General features: G+C 37.4%; 1 protein-coding gene across 1 annotated transcript; it reads left to right on the top strand.

The window, feature by feature from the left end:
• On the top strand, positions 9473-10359 carry LOC107606818 (protein MAINTENANCE OF MERISTEMS-like). The gene is made up of 3 exons (XM_016308832.1): positions 9473-9908; positions 9996-10194; positions 10311-10359. The coding sequence occupies exons 1-3, from the start codon at positions 9473-9475 to the stop codon at positions 10357-10359; spliced, it is 684 nt and encodes a 227-aa protein (XP_016164318.1).

The following is an 18043-nucleotide window of genomic DNA, read 5'->3' as shown; positions in this document are numbered from 1 at the left end:
TATATATAATAATACAAAATAAAATATATAATATAAATATATAAAAACTAATAAATATTATTAAATATAAAAAATATATAAACAAATTGTGTGGAGACAGTGGAGTGTGAGTGTGCGCCTCACTCTCAGATGCAAAAACCCTAACACTATTCTTCTCTAGTTCTCTTCTCCATATTCCAGAAACCAATGAGAGGCTGAGGCTGAGAGCAATAGCCAATAGAGCATCGAGCTTCTTGCCTTCCTCTTCTCCAAGTCTCCAACACCTACTCAGCGGCTGTCGTCGTTCTTGCCTTCATCCTCCGTCCGAGAGCAGCTGAGCAGCGCTTCCCCGCCAACGTCCTCTGTCCGAGCGCAGAACCAAGCCTTCGTCCTCTGTCCTCTGTCCTTCGTCGCCGTGAGTTTGTCGCCGTACCCTCCGTCTGAGAGCAGCTGAGCAGAGCTTCGCCTCCGTCATCTTCCGTCCGAGCGAAGAACTTAACCGACGTCCTCCGTCCTTCGTCGCCGTGAGTCTGTCGCCTACCCTGTGAGTCCGCTGCGAATCACTTCTTTTTTTGGTAATTTTTATTTAGGGTTTGCAATGTTCCCTAATTTTAATTTGAGTTACATTTTTGTCCTAATTTTTATTTGAGCATGGATTTGTTGCTGCATGCAATTCTATTTGTATGAAAACCTGTTCAGATTAATTTGACAAAAATGGTTGAATCTTGCTTATTTCGCCACTGTATTTTTCTCTTGAATATTATTATTTTATTTATTTTTATATATAAGATTCAATTATAAGAATAAAGATTATAGGAGAGTAAACAAAGTGATGTTCCTGTTATTCATTTCATCGTTAGGCTTCGAAGAACATTGGCAACATAATGAGATTTGTGATGTGCTAATTATGCTTTTGCTTCTCCTTTCTTAGTTTATATGAGACTTCGAAAAGATCGAGCTTTTGTTTGTTTCATCATGTCATAGTCATCTTTAAGGTCTCATTTATGATTTTGTGTGGAAGATTTCTATTTTTTGGGGTACTGTATTGTTGAATGTACTAGAGTAAATTATTTATTTTAATTATAAAGATTCAATCATTTATTTTAGATTATAGTAGAGTAAATTTGATTTTAGATATATATTTTGTGGCACTAATCATGTATTAAATTGGAAAAATTAAAACAAGAGAGAAAAATAATTAAAAAATGTGTTTTGTGATTTGTCAAGTTTGCAGTTTGAAAAGATGCTGTCATTAGCTCAATGCACTGAACAAATATCTTTGGAAATGCCAATAAAATCCAAACAGGTTGTCAAGGGATTACCTTATGTAAATGTTATGTGAGTACCACCATGTAATTACAAAATTATTATTTTTGTATTATTATTTTGTTATGCTTTGTCAACCCCTTTTCTTAATGGAATGTATTGAACTTAGATTCGAAGAAATATTTGTGCCCAAGTCTAACACTCTGCATACTCGTCAAATGTTGACGTTGTTTTATAAATCATCCTAAGTGACAACCATGCATGAATTCACATGAGTATATGCTTTTAATTGAACATCTTTATTCTTTTAATCTTCATTTATGTTAATTTTTTATATAGTACCAATTAATTTGTTAATTGTTATCTCTTTTTATTTTTATGTGGTTAGGAGAATATTAGACTATTCCCTAAAATATTTAGATGGGAATATCTTATTTCTATGTTTATTTTAAAATTTTAAAAAATATTTTCGAGTAATTTTTATTTCCTAGAATCAAAATCTCACCAATTTAATTCTCATATTCTCTCTAGTTATCTTCAATTCTAATGAGGATGGAATGTGTATAACAAAGTAAAAAGACTAAAATACCCTAGCTAATTTAACTCTAACCCTCTTTATTCAAAATTTTTCCTTCTCATTTCATTAAAAAACCAAACCCTAGCAGATCCCCTCCTCTACGAAAACCAAACCCTAGCGAGTTTTTTTCCCAAATTCATGGAGGCTCCACCAACATCGGCACCACCTCACTGCCAATTTGGATTTGCATGACCATCGCGCTCCTTATTCTAGAAGGAAGATTCACTTTGATCATTCGCGTTCGTATTCATGATCACAGCTCACCTCAGTTCACTGGCACTGCATTTTCGCCGCCATCGTCGCGACTCTGTTCGAATCCTTCATGTTGTGTGGTCTTGTCTGACCTCTCTCCTCCGTCTGAGCTCGGTTGCTCGTGCATCTCTTTTTTCTGTGTCTGCTCGAGTTGTGCTTCTTGTTTGTGTCATCTCCCTCACCTCTCTCCCTTCTCGCATCTCAGCAATAACCATCAAATAGAGTTTAATTTGTCTTCTGCAACCTTGTTCATCTTTTTCAAGTACATAATCTTCTTCTTCAGGTAAAGATTTTAAAATGTTAGCATTGTATGACTTTATGCTAGAATCTGTGGTTTGACATTGTTTAGTTTTAGATTTTTATTTTTTATTTGTTATTTTTTTTCCTAAACTCTGTTTGTGCTATAATTATTGGCATGAGGGTTTGCTAGGTTTGAAAAAGTTTGGAGTAAAGTATTGTTTTTGTCCCCAACGTTTGGGGTAAGTTCTATTTATGTCCCTAACGTTTAAATCGTCCTATTTGTATCCTTAACGTTTATAAAAGTGATTCAATGTTATCCTACTATCAATTATACTAACAAATCATATTATGTTTTTCAATTATTCTTACTTGGATGTATTTATTCTCAATTAGGTCTCACTTGGATGTGTTCGATTTTAATATTATACCCACTATTTGTATTTAGATTCAATTATGTCCCTAAAAAAGTGAATTATGTAAATGTTGTAGGAATTAGTTTCAACATTTGATGAGCTATTTTTCGGAGTAGATCATTAATTCTATCCCAGACATTTGTATTCTAACTTCAAGAAGAGATTTTTAAAACTCAAACTAAAGTGCTCATGATGTGTAATTGACGGCAGGATAACATTGAATCACTTTTACAAACGTTAAGGATACAAATAGGACGATTTAAACGTTAAAGACACAAATAGGATTTACCCCAAACGTTGAGGATAAAAACGATACTTTACTCAAAAAGTTTGTCAAATAGTTGATTCATTGTTATTAATCTTATTGTTAATTGGTTTGTGATACTGAATAGAATATGTGTTTATGTTAGATGTAAATGAAGTGTTTGAGCATAAATTTTGTATAATATTGGTCTATCTATATTGCTGTTAGTTTGCAGGGTTCTTTTTTCTTTTTTTTGCATATTCAAATTTTTTAATTGTTGTGGTGCATATAGTGTTATAGCATATATTTGTACATGTTATATAATACGAAAGTAGTAAAAGAAAATTGAATATAGCATATATATTTTTACATGTTATAGTGAAGATGAAAGTGACAGTCTCTTGTTTATATCATTTCTGTCGAAAGAGATAATAGCAATGTTTAAGAAGATTCAAGTTGATAGAGATAATGATGTCCTTGATGACTTTTCTATGAAATGCAATATCATTAAAGAAGCATAACAAAAGGTTCTTTGATGATTACTAAAACACTCAAAGCCCTTTGAAAAATGAAAGCAATTCTGTTTTTATCTATCCTTTTTTAAATTGGAAAAGACTTCTTTCACTTTTTGATCAATGTATATATAAGACAAAGACTATATTGAATTGAATCAAAGGTTGAATACTGAGGTCATAAAATAGAATTGTATTTTTTTTCTACTGATTCTATTTTTAGTCACATGAAATTGATAGATACATTATTTTTTCTCCTATTAACTTCTGCGATCTCATGGTCAACCTTAATTTTTCTAATATTTTTAATGTCATGTTCTTTTTTTCATTCTTTTCTGTTATTACTAGCACAATTTTACTCCCTTGTATCATTCATATGCTACAACTTAAAATTGTTATTGTTTATAAAATTCTAGCATCTTATGTATGTATATATAAATGAAGGCAATGAAAACTGCTTTGGTTTTATATTGTTTTTGGTTCTGCATTATGAAATTATATTGAAGTCACCTAGTCAAACTCTAGAGCCTTTTTTATATGCTACTTACTGCATTTTGTCTAATGTAGTAATTTCTCTGTAAATGAGTTATTGATCTGATCATATTTTATTATTGTCATGTTCTGCAACAGATTAGAATTTAGATATAAAGTATGTTTTTTCCAAAGTGATTATTAATTATTAATCTGTAAATAAAAATTGTCTTATTTATGTTATTTTTGCTTATTAATATGTAGAGAATAGAAGAGAATTCTCAACCTAATTCAAAGCAAACTAAGCGTCAATGAACACCACACGAAGATGCAAAATTAGTTGAGTGTTTGATGGAGCTTGCAACTACTTCTTAGGAGTGTGACAATGGCGCGTTCAAATCCGGTCATGAAAAACATTTGAAAAAAATGCTTCATGAAAATATCCCTAGATGTGATCTTAAGGTACAATTTTTCTTACCTAATATTTATTTTTGAATGGTCACACAACTATACCCTGCTGTTGCAGAGATAAATTGTCTAATTCAATCCTCTTTGACAGCAGCTAAAAAAATTTAATTTTGATGGTTTGAATGTACATAATCTATAGTAGAATCTATGGCATTGTTATATGTATAACTGACCGAACTAAAGAAATGAGGCTTAATTGTTATTATGTATGTTTTGTTTTAATTTCATATCCCATTTATTTGGAAAGACAAAATTAGTGGAAAAAGATTGTCATATCTTGCTTGCTATATGTTTATTGAATTATGGTAACTTTAAATTGTTATTCTATATTTAGACTAATTCATACATTGAATCAAGGGTGAAATTGCTAAAAAGATAATATTTTGCAATAGTTGAAATAGTGGGTACGGCTAGGAGTGGATTTGGTTGGAAAGACAAAGATAAAATGGTTGTAGTGGAGCAACAAATTTTCAATTAATAAAAGAGTGTAAATTCTAAGCAATTTTTTTAATACAAGTTTATTTATCTTAGCTTTTTAATATTCATTGCTTACTTATTTTTCTTTTAATTTCAGTTCCATTCTAATGCTAATGGTCTCTACAATAAACTATTTTCATATTTTGAAGAGTTGAAAATAGCATTTGGTAGAGATAGGACTCATGGAGGCAATGCAAAAAATGTAACTCAAGCATTTGTTACAATGGAGGCTGAGCGCGAAGCAACCTTGAGTGATCGGCAAGTGAATGAAAACACCTAAGTAAATTTGGAAGAGGCTGAAATGGAATATGAAGCTGACTCTTAAGTACGTAAGCAATTGACTCTAATTCATGTACATAAATTCACTTATTGTTGATCTTGCTATTGTGTACTTTCTTGGATTTTGGAGTGATTCTCTCTCTATGTTATTATTGTTGCTCTGTTTGCTTACTTGATATATATACAGTCGATTATGTTTATGAAGGTAGCATCATCAAGATTCACATAAAAATGTAGAAGCTTGTGTATGTAGCATCATAGTAAAAGTTTGTCTCTATATTATTATATATGTTGATTCTTTTACAAAAGCTATTAAATATATATTCCCTTTTATTAAATGGATAGTATTTTATTGAATTGTTTATTATATTTTAGGAACCTCTAATTTCTGGTGTTCCTGCTACTTCTGATGCTTCTGTTGCTCCTAGTTTTTCATATATCAAAGAAAAGAATAAAAGAAAAAGAGAGAACAAAAGTGAGGAATGTAAACCCTGACTAATTAGTAAATAATTAACCGATAAATTAATTATTAATTGAGGAAATTAGAAAATTAAAGTTTATATTTTAATGAAGTAGAAATAATTAAAATACGAATTTTAAAGATTTTGGCCCAAAGTTGGGCCAACGGGTCGAACCAGTTAGACCGAACACAAGGCCCATATATAAAGACCAACATCCAGCCATCTTGATTTCATTTTTCATGCTTCAGCTGAACGAGAGGGTGAAGGACGTCAAATTGGAAAGGGAAACCCAAACCCTCATTTAACATTTTAAATCTTTGTAATTTTCAATCCGGAGCTTCGATTGATGAACCGTCTGCGGCCACGTGTTCATCTCGGAATTTTATACAAAACCCATTAAACAATTTTGTAAGAATCTAATGATTTCTCACTCGGCCACTCTTCCCTAATTTCAAAATTTAAGGTTTTGATTTTGAGAGATTATGTGGTTTTGATGTTCTAGGGTCGAATTAGCCCATGGATAATGTTGGGCTTTGTCCATTTGACTCATGGGTAACAGTAAGAAAACTCTAACCCTTGTGAATTGGTAATTTAGTGAGCTCAATGTTGATTATATTGTATGAATTAGATTGTGTATCTTGTTGAATTAGAGTTAAATTGGTGGATATTGGAAGCTTGGAATTAAATCTTGGGAGCTAAAAAATTCAATTGGTGAGGAGTTAGAGCTTTGGAGCTTGAGAAACAATGGATAATTGAGGTGTTTCGGGCTTAGGGAGAAATCGGCCAAGGTGTGATTTTGGTTTCTCGTAGTTAATGTTTAATGCCACGTGAAAACTTAGGCTAGAAGACCTTAAGATAGGAATGAACTGAATGAATTATTGATGGATTGTTTATATGATATATGATGTGTGTATAAAGGATGAATGAATTTGTATATGTTGAAGTATGACTTTAATGAGTATAAAATAATGATGATTGTTGATGTGTTAAAGGTTGATGGTGGGTTTGTAAAATTGAATTGAATGGATTGGTTCAGAGATGCGTGATTTAATATTGGAATTAGTTTGATTTTGAAATAATTTGATACTAGGAATGATTTGAATGACTAAGAGGTGTTTGGATTGGTGGTTGGGACCCTTGAAGAGTAGCAAAAGTCCAAGTTTATAGGAGATACTACCGAAAATTTTATGAAAATAGGAAGCTTCATTTGGAGTGGTTATTTAGAAAGATTTGGATTTTAAAAGATTTTATAATTTGATTTTGAATTATTGATGAACAGAATGGGAGGAATGATGATGATTGAATGAGAATGAAGAATAATGAGATTATGAATTTAAAGTATGATTTTGAATGAAATTGAATGACAGTGAGAATGGGTTTGAAAATGAATTTGAATTTGATTGAGATATATGTGACCGGGTAAGAGGCAATGGTTCGTCCCACTTGCTTCGGGTCAATGTCTGAGGTGTGATAATGATGATAATTGATTAAGAATGAATGGGTGTATGTTTGTGATACCTAGGCAGTAGTAAGGATTGTGGTTCGTCCCTCTTGCTCCGGATCAATGTTTGATATACCTGGGCAGTAGCAAGGATGTGGTTCATCCCGCTTGCTCCAGGTCAGTGATTGTGACGCTTGGGTAGTAGCAGTAGTAATGGATTATTCTGCTTGCTCCAGGTTGAGCTTTCAACTACCCGCCTGGGTAGTAGCAGCAATATTGGTTTAATTTCACTTGCTCTGAGTTAAACGGATAGTAGCAAGGGGGTTGTAGCTCAGACCCACTTGCTCCGCAATGGGTATTTCTGTCCATGGTTAGCTACTAGGACGTGTCAGGTTGACTATATAACCGACAGATGATATCATCAGCTATAGGACATGCATACATCATGTATATATGTGTGCTTTGTTTCATTGTGCATTTGATTGGGTTTGCCTATGTGATTATCATGCTTACTTGTTATATTCACTACCTACTGTAACTGTATCCTATTTGTGTTTGTCATTGTTTGTATTGCTTGTCTGTGCACCGGAATTTTATAGGATTAGAGGAAGGTGAAAATTAGGAATATAGTTAGAATTGAGATTGAATCAAGAATCCTTAGATACCCCCACCCTATTTATGATTTTCAATTTTAGTTTTAAGTTTGAATCTATCTTTAGAAGTTCTAAGAATGTCTTTGGCTTTTCTGAGACCTTTTATATTAACTATGTGGGCACCTTTACCATGCTGAGAACCTCTGGTTCTCATTCCATACATATTGTTGCTTTTCAGATGCAGGTCAGGAGATACCTCACTGAGCATTCTGGAGACTCTGTAGAAGCGAAGAACTCTGGGGACCTAGGATTGTACTTTATTTATGTTTATATATGTGTATCGATTCTTCATCTTGTATTTATGCTTGTCCCTCTTAGAGGTTGACTTGGAGAAACAGGTTGTCAGTTTTACGAGTCTAGGATATATATATATATATACTCTGGCCGGCCTTTGCTTCGCAGGTCGAGTTCGGAGCTTGATATTTGTATTTTGGAATTCTAATCTATATTTATGGTCTTTTAGCTTTCCTTTTGATCTTGCTTATCCGTCCACACTTATTTTTCGTGAGCGACGCAATTTCTATTTCGATTTTGCTTAACTTCTTTATCAAGGCTCATAGTTAAATGAATGGTCTTTAAAAAACTATGCAAAAATATTTCAAATGAATGGCTTAGATTGTATCTGTATTAAACTTGTTAGAAATATTAGTTTTGATATAAAATTAAATGTATTTACAGACCGGCCCTAACATAGTTTGATTGGACCAATTCTATAATAACCAGTCTTTTTTAAACAAATTGATGAATGATTTTTTTTTTGGGACTTTGTCACATGAGTCACACCCATAATTCATCCAAACAAAAAGTTTAGACTCAATTACTACCCACTATCCAATAACATTACTTATGCCCTTTAGTCCTTTACAACTTCATTCTCTACTTTCTCATATGCATAAATTCTTGAAAAACTAAGACAAAAAAAAAAAAATAAAAGAAAATTTTGAAAAAGCTTTAAAAATATAAAAATGTTGTAATAATAATAAATAACAGTAAAAAAATTTAATCATATTTTTTTTGAAAAATTAAATTAAAAAATTTGTATAATAATAATAAAAATATCAATGATGATGATGATAATAATAATAATAATAATAAGATCCAATCATTTTTTTTGAAAAATTAAATTAAAAAATTTGTATAATAATAATAAAAATATCAATGATGATGATGATAATAATAATAATAATAATAAAAGGGTAAAAAACACAAATAAACCATGGGAGGAAACTTGTTACATGAATAAGCCAAATGGAAAAGTGACTCACGAATCAGCCAAACCCTATTTTTATATAATTCGATCCTATTTGGTTCGAACTCCATTTGAACATAAATCGAACCTATTTGGTTCGAACTTCACAGTTATAATTCGAACCTAATTGGTTCGAATTACTCTTGATTACGTGCCTCCAATAATTCGAACCTAATTGGTTTGAATTATGAACAATTGGGCTATATAAGGAGTTCGAATCAAGCAAATTTGAACAACTTATCATTTTCCATACCCCACCAAATTCCAGACAAAACGACCCAGATTCGATCTGAGAAATAGTAGAACCGAAGACTCAGCTGATGGGGGACGATCCTGCAAGGCTGTACCGGTTGGACGGGGTTGCTCATATAGCCGGGGTTGCTCAATATAATTGGTTTATTGTGTTAGTTTATTTTTTGGTTAGCAGTATTGTATGTGGTTCTAATAATGCGGTCCGTTTAATGCGCAGCCACAGTGATGCATCAGGAGCATGCGGCGGCAACAAGGCATGCCACTCGATGAGCGTTATGTTCCCTACTTGCAGATGGCCGGGTTATACCATCTTGCTAGGCTGAACGATAGATGGTTCCGGTTAGATGAGCCCCTTGTCAGCGCCTTCATCAAGAGGTGGCGTCCTGAGACGCACACCTTCCATATGCCCTTCGGAGAGTGCACGATCATGCTTCAGGATGTGGCGTACCAGTTGGGGTTGGCAGTGGACGGGCGTTATGTTAGCGGTTGCCTTACAGACTTCCATGTGTATATCGAGGGTGGACGTCCAGCTTGGGTGTGGTTCGAGGAGTTGCTTGGAGTGATTCCTCCTCCGAGCCAGATTCAGAAGTTCGCAGTAAACTGCACCTGGTTCCAGGAGACTTTCGGAGAGTGCCCCGAGGGAGCCGATGAGGAGACTGTGCGGCACTTTGCTCGTGCCTATATCATGATGTTGTTGGGCACTCAGCTGTTTGCCGACAAGTCCGGCAACCGCATTCACATCAGATGGCTTCCCTACATAGCTAGGCTTGAGGAGATGGGTTCCTACAGTTGGGGATCTACAGCATTGGCATGGTTGTACCGGTGCATGTGCCGAGTGGCAAACAGACATGTGGTGAAGTTAGCAGGCCCACTTCAGCTACTTCAGTCCTGGATCTTCTGGCGCTTTCCCAGGTTTAGGCCTGCTGGGTATGATACGTGCAGCTGGCCTTTGGCATCGAGGTACGCTACTCAGGCTTTTCTATTTCAAGTTGAGATAGCTGATGTGAGTGTACGACTGTACCGTATTACAAATCTGTCATACTTCTGATTAAACATAACACCCATGTGCCCTGTAGGTGGTCAGGTTACAGCCCTTCCTACAGCCAGAAGGGTCCTCGACTGTAGAGCACGAGACTGAAGATAGACATGTTACAGGCCAGGGATGTGAGTGTTGTTCCGGTTACTTTTATTTGAATAACTAGACATCAGATGTTTCTGTAGAGGGAGTTGGCGTGACAACATCGGTATTTTTTTGTGCAGTTTATCTAGATGTCGTATAGCTCCCCCGAGGTACTTCAGGTTGTGCATCTGGAGGCGTTGGAGCCTCGACACATGGCGGTGTGGCGGTCTGTCACGTCGCTGATATACTTTGCCGTCGTAGAGTGGCATCAGGTAGATAGGGTGCTACCGCAGTTCGGTGGTGTGCAGCCCCTCCCGCGTCCCGCCCTGAACATCGACTTTCTGAAGTCGAAGGATGGGAGAGGCGGTGATCGTTGGTTCCCGTCCGCTTTACCGGATTGGCATATTCTTTGGGAGACCCGTGTGGACCACGTCCTCCGGTTCGATATTGTTGCCGATCCTGGACCTTCGCACGCCTACCTAGACTGGTGGAGTCAGCATGGAAAGAGGTTCTTGTCACTCGAGTTTTATCTGGGGGATTCGAGGGGTGTTCCTATTCCTGTCGAGGTGTCACAGAGGGGTCCTGGGCGAGTTCCTGACATGGATCGAGTCGACGACGTCCTTGATAGGCGTCGGGTTGAGATGAGAGCTCGTGTCGAGACACGACGGAGCCAGCGTGAGTGGAGGTGGCTAGAGCAGGCTATCGACGAGGCTGATGAGGCAGGTAGGGGTGGTCATCGAGGACGAGGGCTTGGAGGCAGACGGAGGGCACCCGTTGCGGGTCAGGACGATGGTGAGGCTGGTGGCCTTGGTGGACAGGGGTACGCCACCAAAGATCCCACTGCTCATGCTGAGGCTGGACTTGGGGAGGGGACGCTCGGAGATTACTTTGTTGGAGTTCCCCCTGACGACCACACACGTCAGGAGAGTAGGCCATGGGTGAGTCCAGGAAGCACGTTTTCAGACTTACTTGCCGGTGTTGGGTTTGATGGGGATCTTGGATCCCCCTTCTTTGATGACATCAGTGCCATCATGCATGATGATGAGGCTGTCCCTGGGCGGAGTCAGACGACGGATTAGATGTCGATCTGAATGAGCCGCCCTCCGTGCCTCCTCCTGAGTATTTCGCTTTGGGTGGTACCCCAGCTTCGGCACATACTGCTGGGTCACATTCAGTTGCCGGGTCGTCCTCATCCCGACCGGTACATGTCCAGCCTAGGACGCCTGCATAGCCAGCCCCGCAGGACGAAGACGAGGACGAGGAGATCGAGGATCAGGAGCCGTTTATACGGAGAGGTCAGAGGACACGGGTTCCACGTCGTTGCTTCACGGGGTCGCACCTTTTTAGATGATTTCTGTGCCGAGTTGTATGTTACCTATGTTCGTCTATGTATTTTGTTACCAGTGTTACTTCATATCCACCTTTAGATGTATGTGTGTGTTACTCTGAAAACATCTGTACTTTGCATTTTGATGTTATTTAATTGCCGCATCATGTCTTGATTAATTTAACTCGTAGACTAATTTATTCCCATACGTGTTCAACATACATTTCGTTTAAAACTCCTTAAACAAAACATATTCATCAATTCCGATCCCATGCACGTAACATATTCAGCTCTGTTCCTTACTAATTCGAACCATCTTGGTTCAATTTGCATTTAAAGTAATTCGAACCAATTATATTCGGATTATAACTGTGAAGTTCGAACCAAATAGGTTCGATTTATGTTCAAATGGAGTTCGAACCAAATATGTTCAAATTATATAAAAATAGGGTTTGGCTGATTCGTGAGTCACTTTTCCATTTGGCTTATTCATGTAACAAGTTTCCTCCCATGGTTTATTTGTGTTTTTTAGAGGATTTTATTTTTATTTTTTAATATTATTTTTATTATTTATATTAATTATTAAGGATAATTTGGTAAAAAAATAAAATTAAAGTAGAAAATAACGATTTTATAACGTTTTATAATGTTGAGGATGATTTTAATAACAAAAAAAGGACGAAGACGATTTTGATTTTAATAACAACAACAACAGTAAGAAGATTCAGGAGGGGCAAAAGTTGTATGGGAGAGACGGTTTCGGGATATGTAGTGTGGTTCTCAGAAAGTTCCATATATTATCTGGTTCTTTAAAGTTTAAAAGATGCTTTTTTCACCGAAAAAAACTCCAAGATCTTTTATAGGTCTATTCAAATTCTATCTAGATTCACTCTCTAAATACTATAAATAAAAGGCATATATATACATAATATATATGTTATTTTTTTTTAATCTTTATAACTCTTAGACTGTATTTAAAAGAGAGACTGAGATTAAAAGCTAAAATTGAAAGACAGAAACAGAGAGATTGAGACTGAATTAAATTTCTGTATTATATTTGATATAAAAGTATGTCTCGGTATTATGTTTAATTTAAAATAAATATAGAGAATGAGGGATAGATTTAAAATTTAAAAGCTAAATAAAGATATTTTTAATAAAAACTATTATTGAAGTTTCAATCTCCGTTCTCAAAATTTTAGTCTCTTATATCTCCATTTTCTAAAAATATTGAAGGAATTGAAATTTTAAAAATAAAAAATAAAATTTTAGTTTTAGTCTCTAACCATAAAAAATAATACTAAATCTCAATGTCGCTATTTTAGTTTCAATCTTAATCCTCCTAACTAAACACTACATAAAATACTTATATATTATGTATAGTTAGAATCTCTTCTTTTCAAGTATTATTACCCCATTTGACGACTTGAGGATTGCCACTAATTAGAAGCGCAGAAACGCACTCAACGTGCTTGGTAAGCAGGATTCGGACAACGCACATCTTCTCTCCCGTATTCAAGCATAAACCACGCTCAATGGTGGAAGGGGGCAAGCCAGAGTCCGACGTCGGAAGTATGCAGAACTCTCTAAACCATGTAACATTAACATTTATGTGTCCTCAGTTTTCTGCAATAACATATGTCGCGTAACTGTAGGAAGGGTTGGTTGCGGCAGCGCTGTTGAAGCCGAACGTCACGATGGATGCGTTAAGCAAGAACATTGTGAGACTGCTTGAGGTATATAAACTTTGTATATGTGCATGCTTGCCACACTTGCCTGTAAGTTCGCCAGTCCCCCTTCCGTCTAACCTGTATATGTCGTTTAGTTTCCTAGATTCACGAGAAAGAGCACGGTCAGGTGGACGCATTCATAGCTGACCTTAGGAAAGCACTTGGTCAGGTTGACGAATGCCTTAACAAATACGTCAGGACAGGAGTGGATATGGGGCCGAAGACTGTCGTTGCGGGGTCCTAGGTCACTGCTGCTAAGCCAGAAAGCAGCGCTCAAAGGAGCAGAGAACGTAGCACATCTCCAGAACGCTACGTTGTCAACCTAACTGGGGGACCCAGCGAGGAATGACCATTAAGAGCGGGTGGCAGATCTGGATCCAAGTTCCTACCTAGCTTCGCTAGGCACTGGAACGACAGCACCATCATGTTCGGGTCGATGCTCCACCAGGATCTTTGCATGGCATCACAGTTGACTCCCCAAACCAAGAATGCAGCAACAACACATGTCTCGTCCTATAACATGTCCTATGCCAGCCCTACCACCTTCGGGAACGTAGGACAAGTAAGTGAAACCGAGATGCTTTACTCTTGTCTGGCACAGAACATCAATTACCACTGTTATTACGACCTTATTTTTTCTGTTGTCTTCCGACGCTCTCCGAACCCTTTTTTGACAGGGCACGATTGGTTCCACCTTTCGAAGTGGGTCGAACATCATCGGATCCGGATCACCAATTCCATCTAAGTTCCTTATAGGGGTGGCAAAGTGGGCCGGCCCGCCCCGCCAACTAAAATGGGTTCAAAATGCTAGCCCGCCCCGCTTTTTGGCAGATTGGCGGGTCGGAGCTAAAAGAAGAGTAAAAACAAAAAATGAAAAAAAAGTGTTTAAAATTCTATAACTATTAATTTTATAACAGTAATCACTCTTTTATTTAATAAAAAAAATAAAAATCTTCGGCCCGACGGACCGGCCCGCCCCGCCAAAACTCGTCAATTTGGCGGTGCGGTTTGGCAGATTTTTTTTAATTTGGCGGGTTCTAAATGCTAGCCTGACCCGCCTTTTTTAGCGGGTCTAGCGGATCAGTGATAAACCACTATTTTATGGTTTATATTGTGTTTAATTGTGTGGTTTTATCATGATCCTTACTCACTTATTCATTAAAATAGCATGCATTTATATTTTCTTCCTGAAATTATTACATGATTGAAAACTGCTTTCTAGAAGACTTTTAATTATGCATTTTAATTCTCCTTTATTCCATTCGATGTCGTGATCTGTGTGTTAAGCGTTTCAGGCTTTATAAGGCATGAATGAGTTGGAGATTGGAAAGGAAGCTAGCAAAAATGGAAGGAACACAAGAAATTGAGGAGACAACCAGCGAGAAGTGACGCGGCTGCATGGCTCACGCGACCGCGCGGAAGAGGAGAAATAGCAGTGACGCGGCCACATGGTTCATACGACCGCGCGGAATGGAAAAGCACAAGCGACGCGGAGGCGTAGACGACGTGAACGCGTGGCAGGAAAAAACGCGAATGACGCGTTCGTATGGATGACGCGATCGCGTGACATGCGCGATCTGCATAATCTGCAGAATTCGCTGGGGACGATTTTGGACCCTATTTTGACCCAGTTTTCGGCCCAGAACAGCAGACTAGAGCCAGAGAACATGCAGAAACCAAAGACAACATACATTCTACACAGTTTTAGTTTGAGATCTAGTTTCTACTCCTCCTCTAGGTTTTCTCTCTACACATTCATAGTTCTTAGGATTTTAATTTTCTCTTGCTTTTGCATTGGGATATTGAGAAGAGTTATTACCTCATCAAGACTTCGTCATTCTAGTTCGTTTTCTTTACTTGGCTTTACTCTTCCATGTTCTTTGCTTTGTTTAATTTTACCATTGGAATATTTTTAGGATTATTTAATACAAGGATCACTTTTATTTTTAATTGATTATTTTGATTTTTATTTACAATGTCTTTCTTCAATTCCTATTCATATGCTATGAATTTTACATTCACAATGAGCGAGTAGTTCTCTAACTTGATGGGGAGTTGATTGAAAGGAACCTTTGAGTTGGAAAGCTTGAAAGAAAAATTGTAATTGGGTTTATGGTTGGATTGCCTTCTAGTCACTAACACCAATCCCTTTTTAATTAAGTGGATTGCAACTTGTGAACAGACGTAGCATTCCAACTTGTTTGACTTTCCCTTACCTAGTAAGGGATAACTAAATAGGACAACCTTTAATTATCAATTAATCTACAGAGTATTCCAACAATAATAGGGATTCCAACTAATCAACTCCCAGTCAAGGCTTTTATTTACATTATTCAAATTCACCAATTTAATTTCCTGTTTACTCAACTCAAACTTTTTTGAAAACATCTAATTAATAAAATAGCACACTTTTCTGCAACTCGTTGGGAGACGACCTGGGATTCATACTCCCAGTATTTTAATTTCAATTTTCTGTGACACCTTTCTAAATTGATAGGCAGATTTCTTGCGAGTTAAGAACTATACTTGCAACATATATAAATTAACAATTTTTAATTCGCCAATTTCTGCCCGCATCAATTTTTGGCGCCGTTGCTGGGGAGTTGCAATAGAGTGCTAAAGTTATTAATTGGATTTTTATTTATTTAATTGCATTTTATTTTATTTTGCTACTATGAGCTGCTTGTTTTTTTCGCTAGATGACGCGTTCACTTCCTGATCCACGCTTGCCAGTATTCGATCCTGAGATTGAAAGAACCATCTCACGAATAAGGCGAGTTCGGCGTTGGTTAGTCCTCTCTGAAGGCGGATTTGAAACGCCATTTGAGGAAGAAACCAGCTCCCATTCTACTGATTCGGTTAATTTACGTACAGGTAACATGGCGGCAGCCAGAAGAGTTACTATCCAGGAGGAAGGAGCCCCTGATTTTACAATGCAACCGTTTCAAGCGCATCACCCAGTGGTGGCTACAGATTTTGAAATAAAGACCGCACTGCTCAATTTGATGCCCAAGTTTCATGGCTTACCTGCTCAAGAGCCTATCAAGCACCTGAGAGATTTCCAAGCAGCCTGTTCTACTGTCAGGCGTGATGGTGCAGATGAAACTTCAATTTTGCTGAAAGCTTTTCCGTTTTCTCTTGAGGGAAAAGCAAGAGAGTGGTACTACACTCAACCCCTAGCAAATGTATCTAACTGGGATACGCTCAGAAAAGAGTTTTTGGAGAAATTCTTCCCATCTGAAGTTACTAATAAACTGAGGAAGGACATTTCCATGATTGTTTAGGATGACAACGAGACTCTCTTCGAATACTGGGAGTGCTTTAATAATCTTCTGGAAGCATGCCCCCACCACATGATTGACAAGATAGTGTTACTCAGCTATATCACACAGGGTATGAGGCCCCAAGATAAGACCACATTGGAAAGTGCTAGCAATGGGTCTATGAAGAAGTACAAGACCACTGATGAGGCATGGCAATTGATCAGCGACTTAGCTGAATCTACTAGGAACCACAGGCAGAAACAAGGCCGTTCAAAAGCCGTTGCAGAAGTATCCTCTAGCAGAGAGACTGCTGCTCTAGCTCAGAGTATCTGTGAAATGACCAACTTGCTGAAGCAGATGCAATTGAATCAACAACAAGTCCAGCAAGCTCAACCTCCTTCACCACAGCAAAGCCAACAATTAGTCCCATAGAGAGTTTGCAAAATTTGTGCTGATTATAGCCATTATACTGATGAATGCCCGCAGCTCCAACAGGAAGACAACATGGTGGCATCCACTCATAACTTCTATGACCGCCCCAACCAAGGGTACAATCAAGGTGGAAATAATAACCATGGATGGCAGGATAATTCTAACCAGAATTGGAGGGAGAACAATAATAGAGGAGGTAGAGATAATCAGGGAAATCAGAGGTGGAATAATAACAACAACAGACAGCAGAACCAACCTTATAGAGCACCTCACCTGAGACAATCCCAAGGACCACAGAATACCCAACAGCAGACCTCTCAAATTACTTATCCTTCTTCATCTCCTAATGATGAGTTACTATATTCTATTGATAGGAGACAACAGGCCATGGAAAACAACCTTAGTGCCACTCTAAATGGTCTGACATCTGCTGTACAAGCTCTCGCCTCACAGATTGGATCAATGCAAAATTCCAGTAACCAACCTTCAAGCTCTACTGGAATCCCCTCTCAACCATTACCCAATCCAAAGGGAGGCATTAATGCCATCACCCTCAGGTCCAGAACCACACTGCAGGAGAGGAATCAGGAGGAGCCAAGCCCACCAGAACACGCCTCAGCTGAAGAGGTAGTAGAAATAGAAGATGTTGAAAAGGAAGAGGACATACAGGACATAGCTGAAAAAGAAGAAGCCCAACCACAGGAGGAAGCACCAAAAGGCGTAGACACTGCAGAATACACCACTCCCATTCCATTTCCACAACTTGCGAGGAAGCCCAGGAAGCAGCTGGAACCCGATCCCAAAATGGTAGAAATATTCAAAAAGGTTGAGGTAACCGTTCCTCTTTTTGATGTTATTCAACAAGTACCTAAATATGCAAAGTTTCTAAAAGATTTATGTATACATAAAGACAAAATTAATGAATTAGAAACTATTC

This window comes from Arachis ipaensis, chromosome B07 (assembly GCF_000816755.2).
Source record: "Arachis ipaensis cultivar K30076 chromosome B07, Araip1.1, whole genome shotgun sequence".
Lineage (NCBI taxonomy): Eukaryota > Viridiplantae > Streptophyta > Magnoliopsida > Fabales > Fabaceae > Arachis > Arachis ipaensis.
Note: the sequence above shows the minus strand (reverse complement) of the source record. Positions and strands in the feature narration are given on the sequence as shown.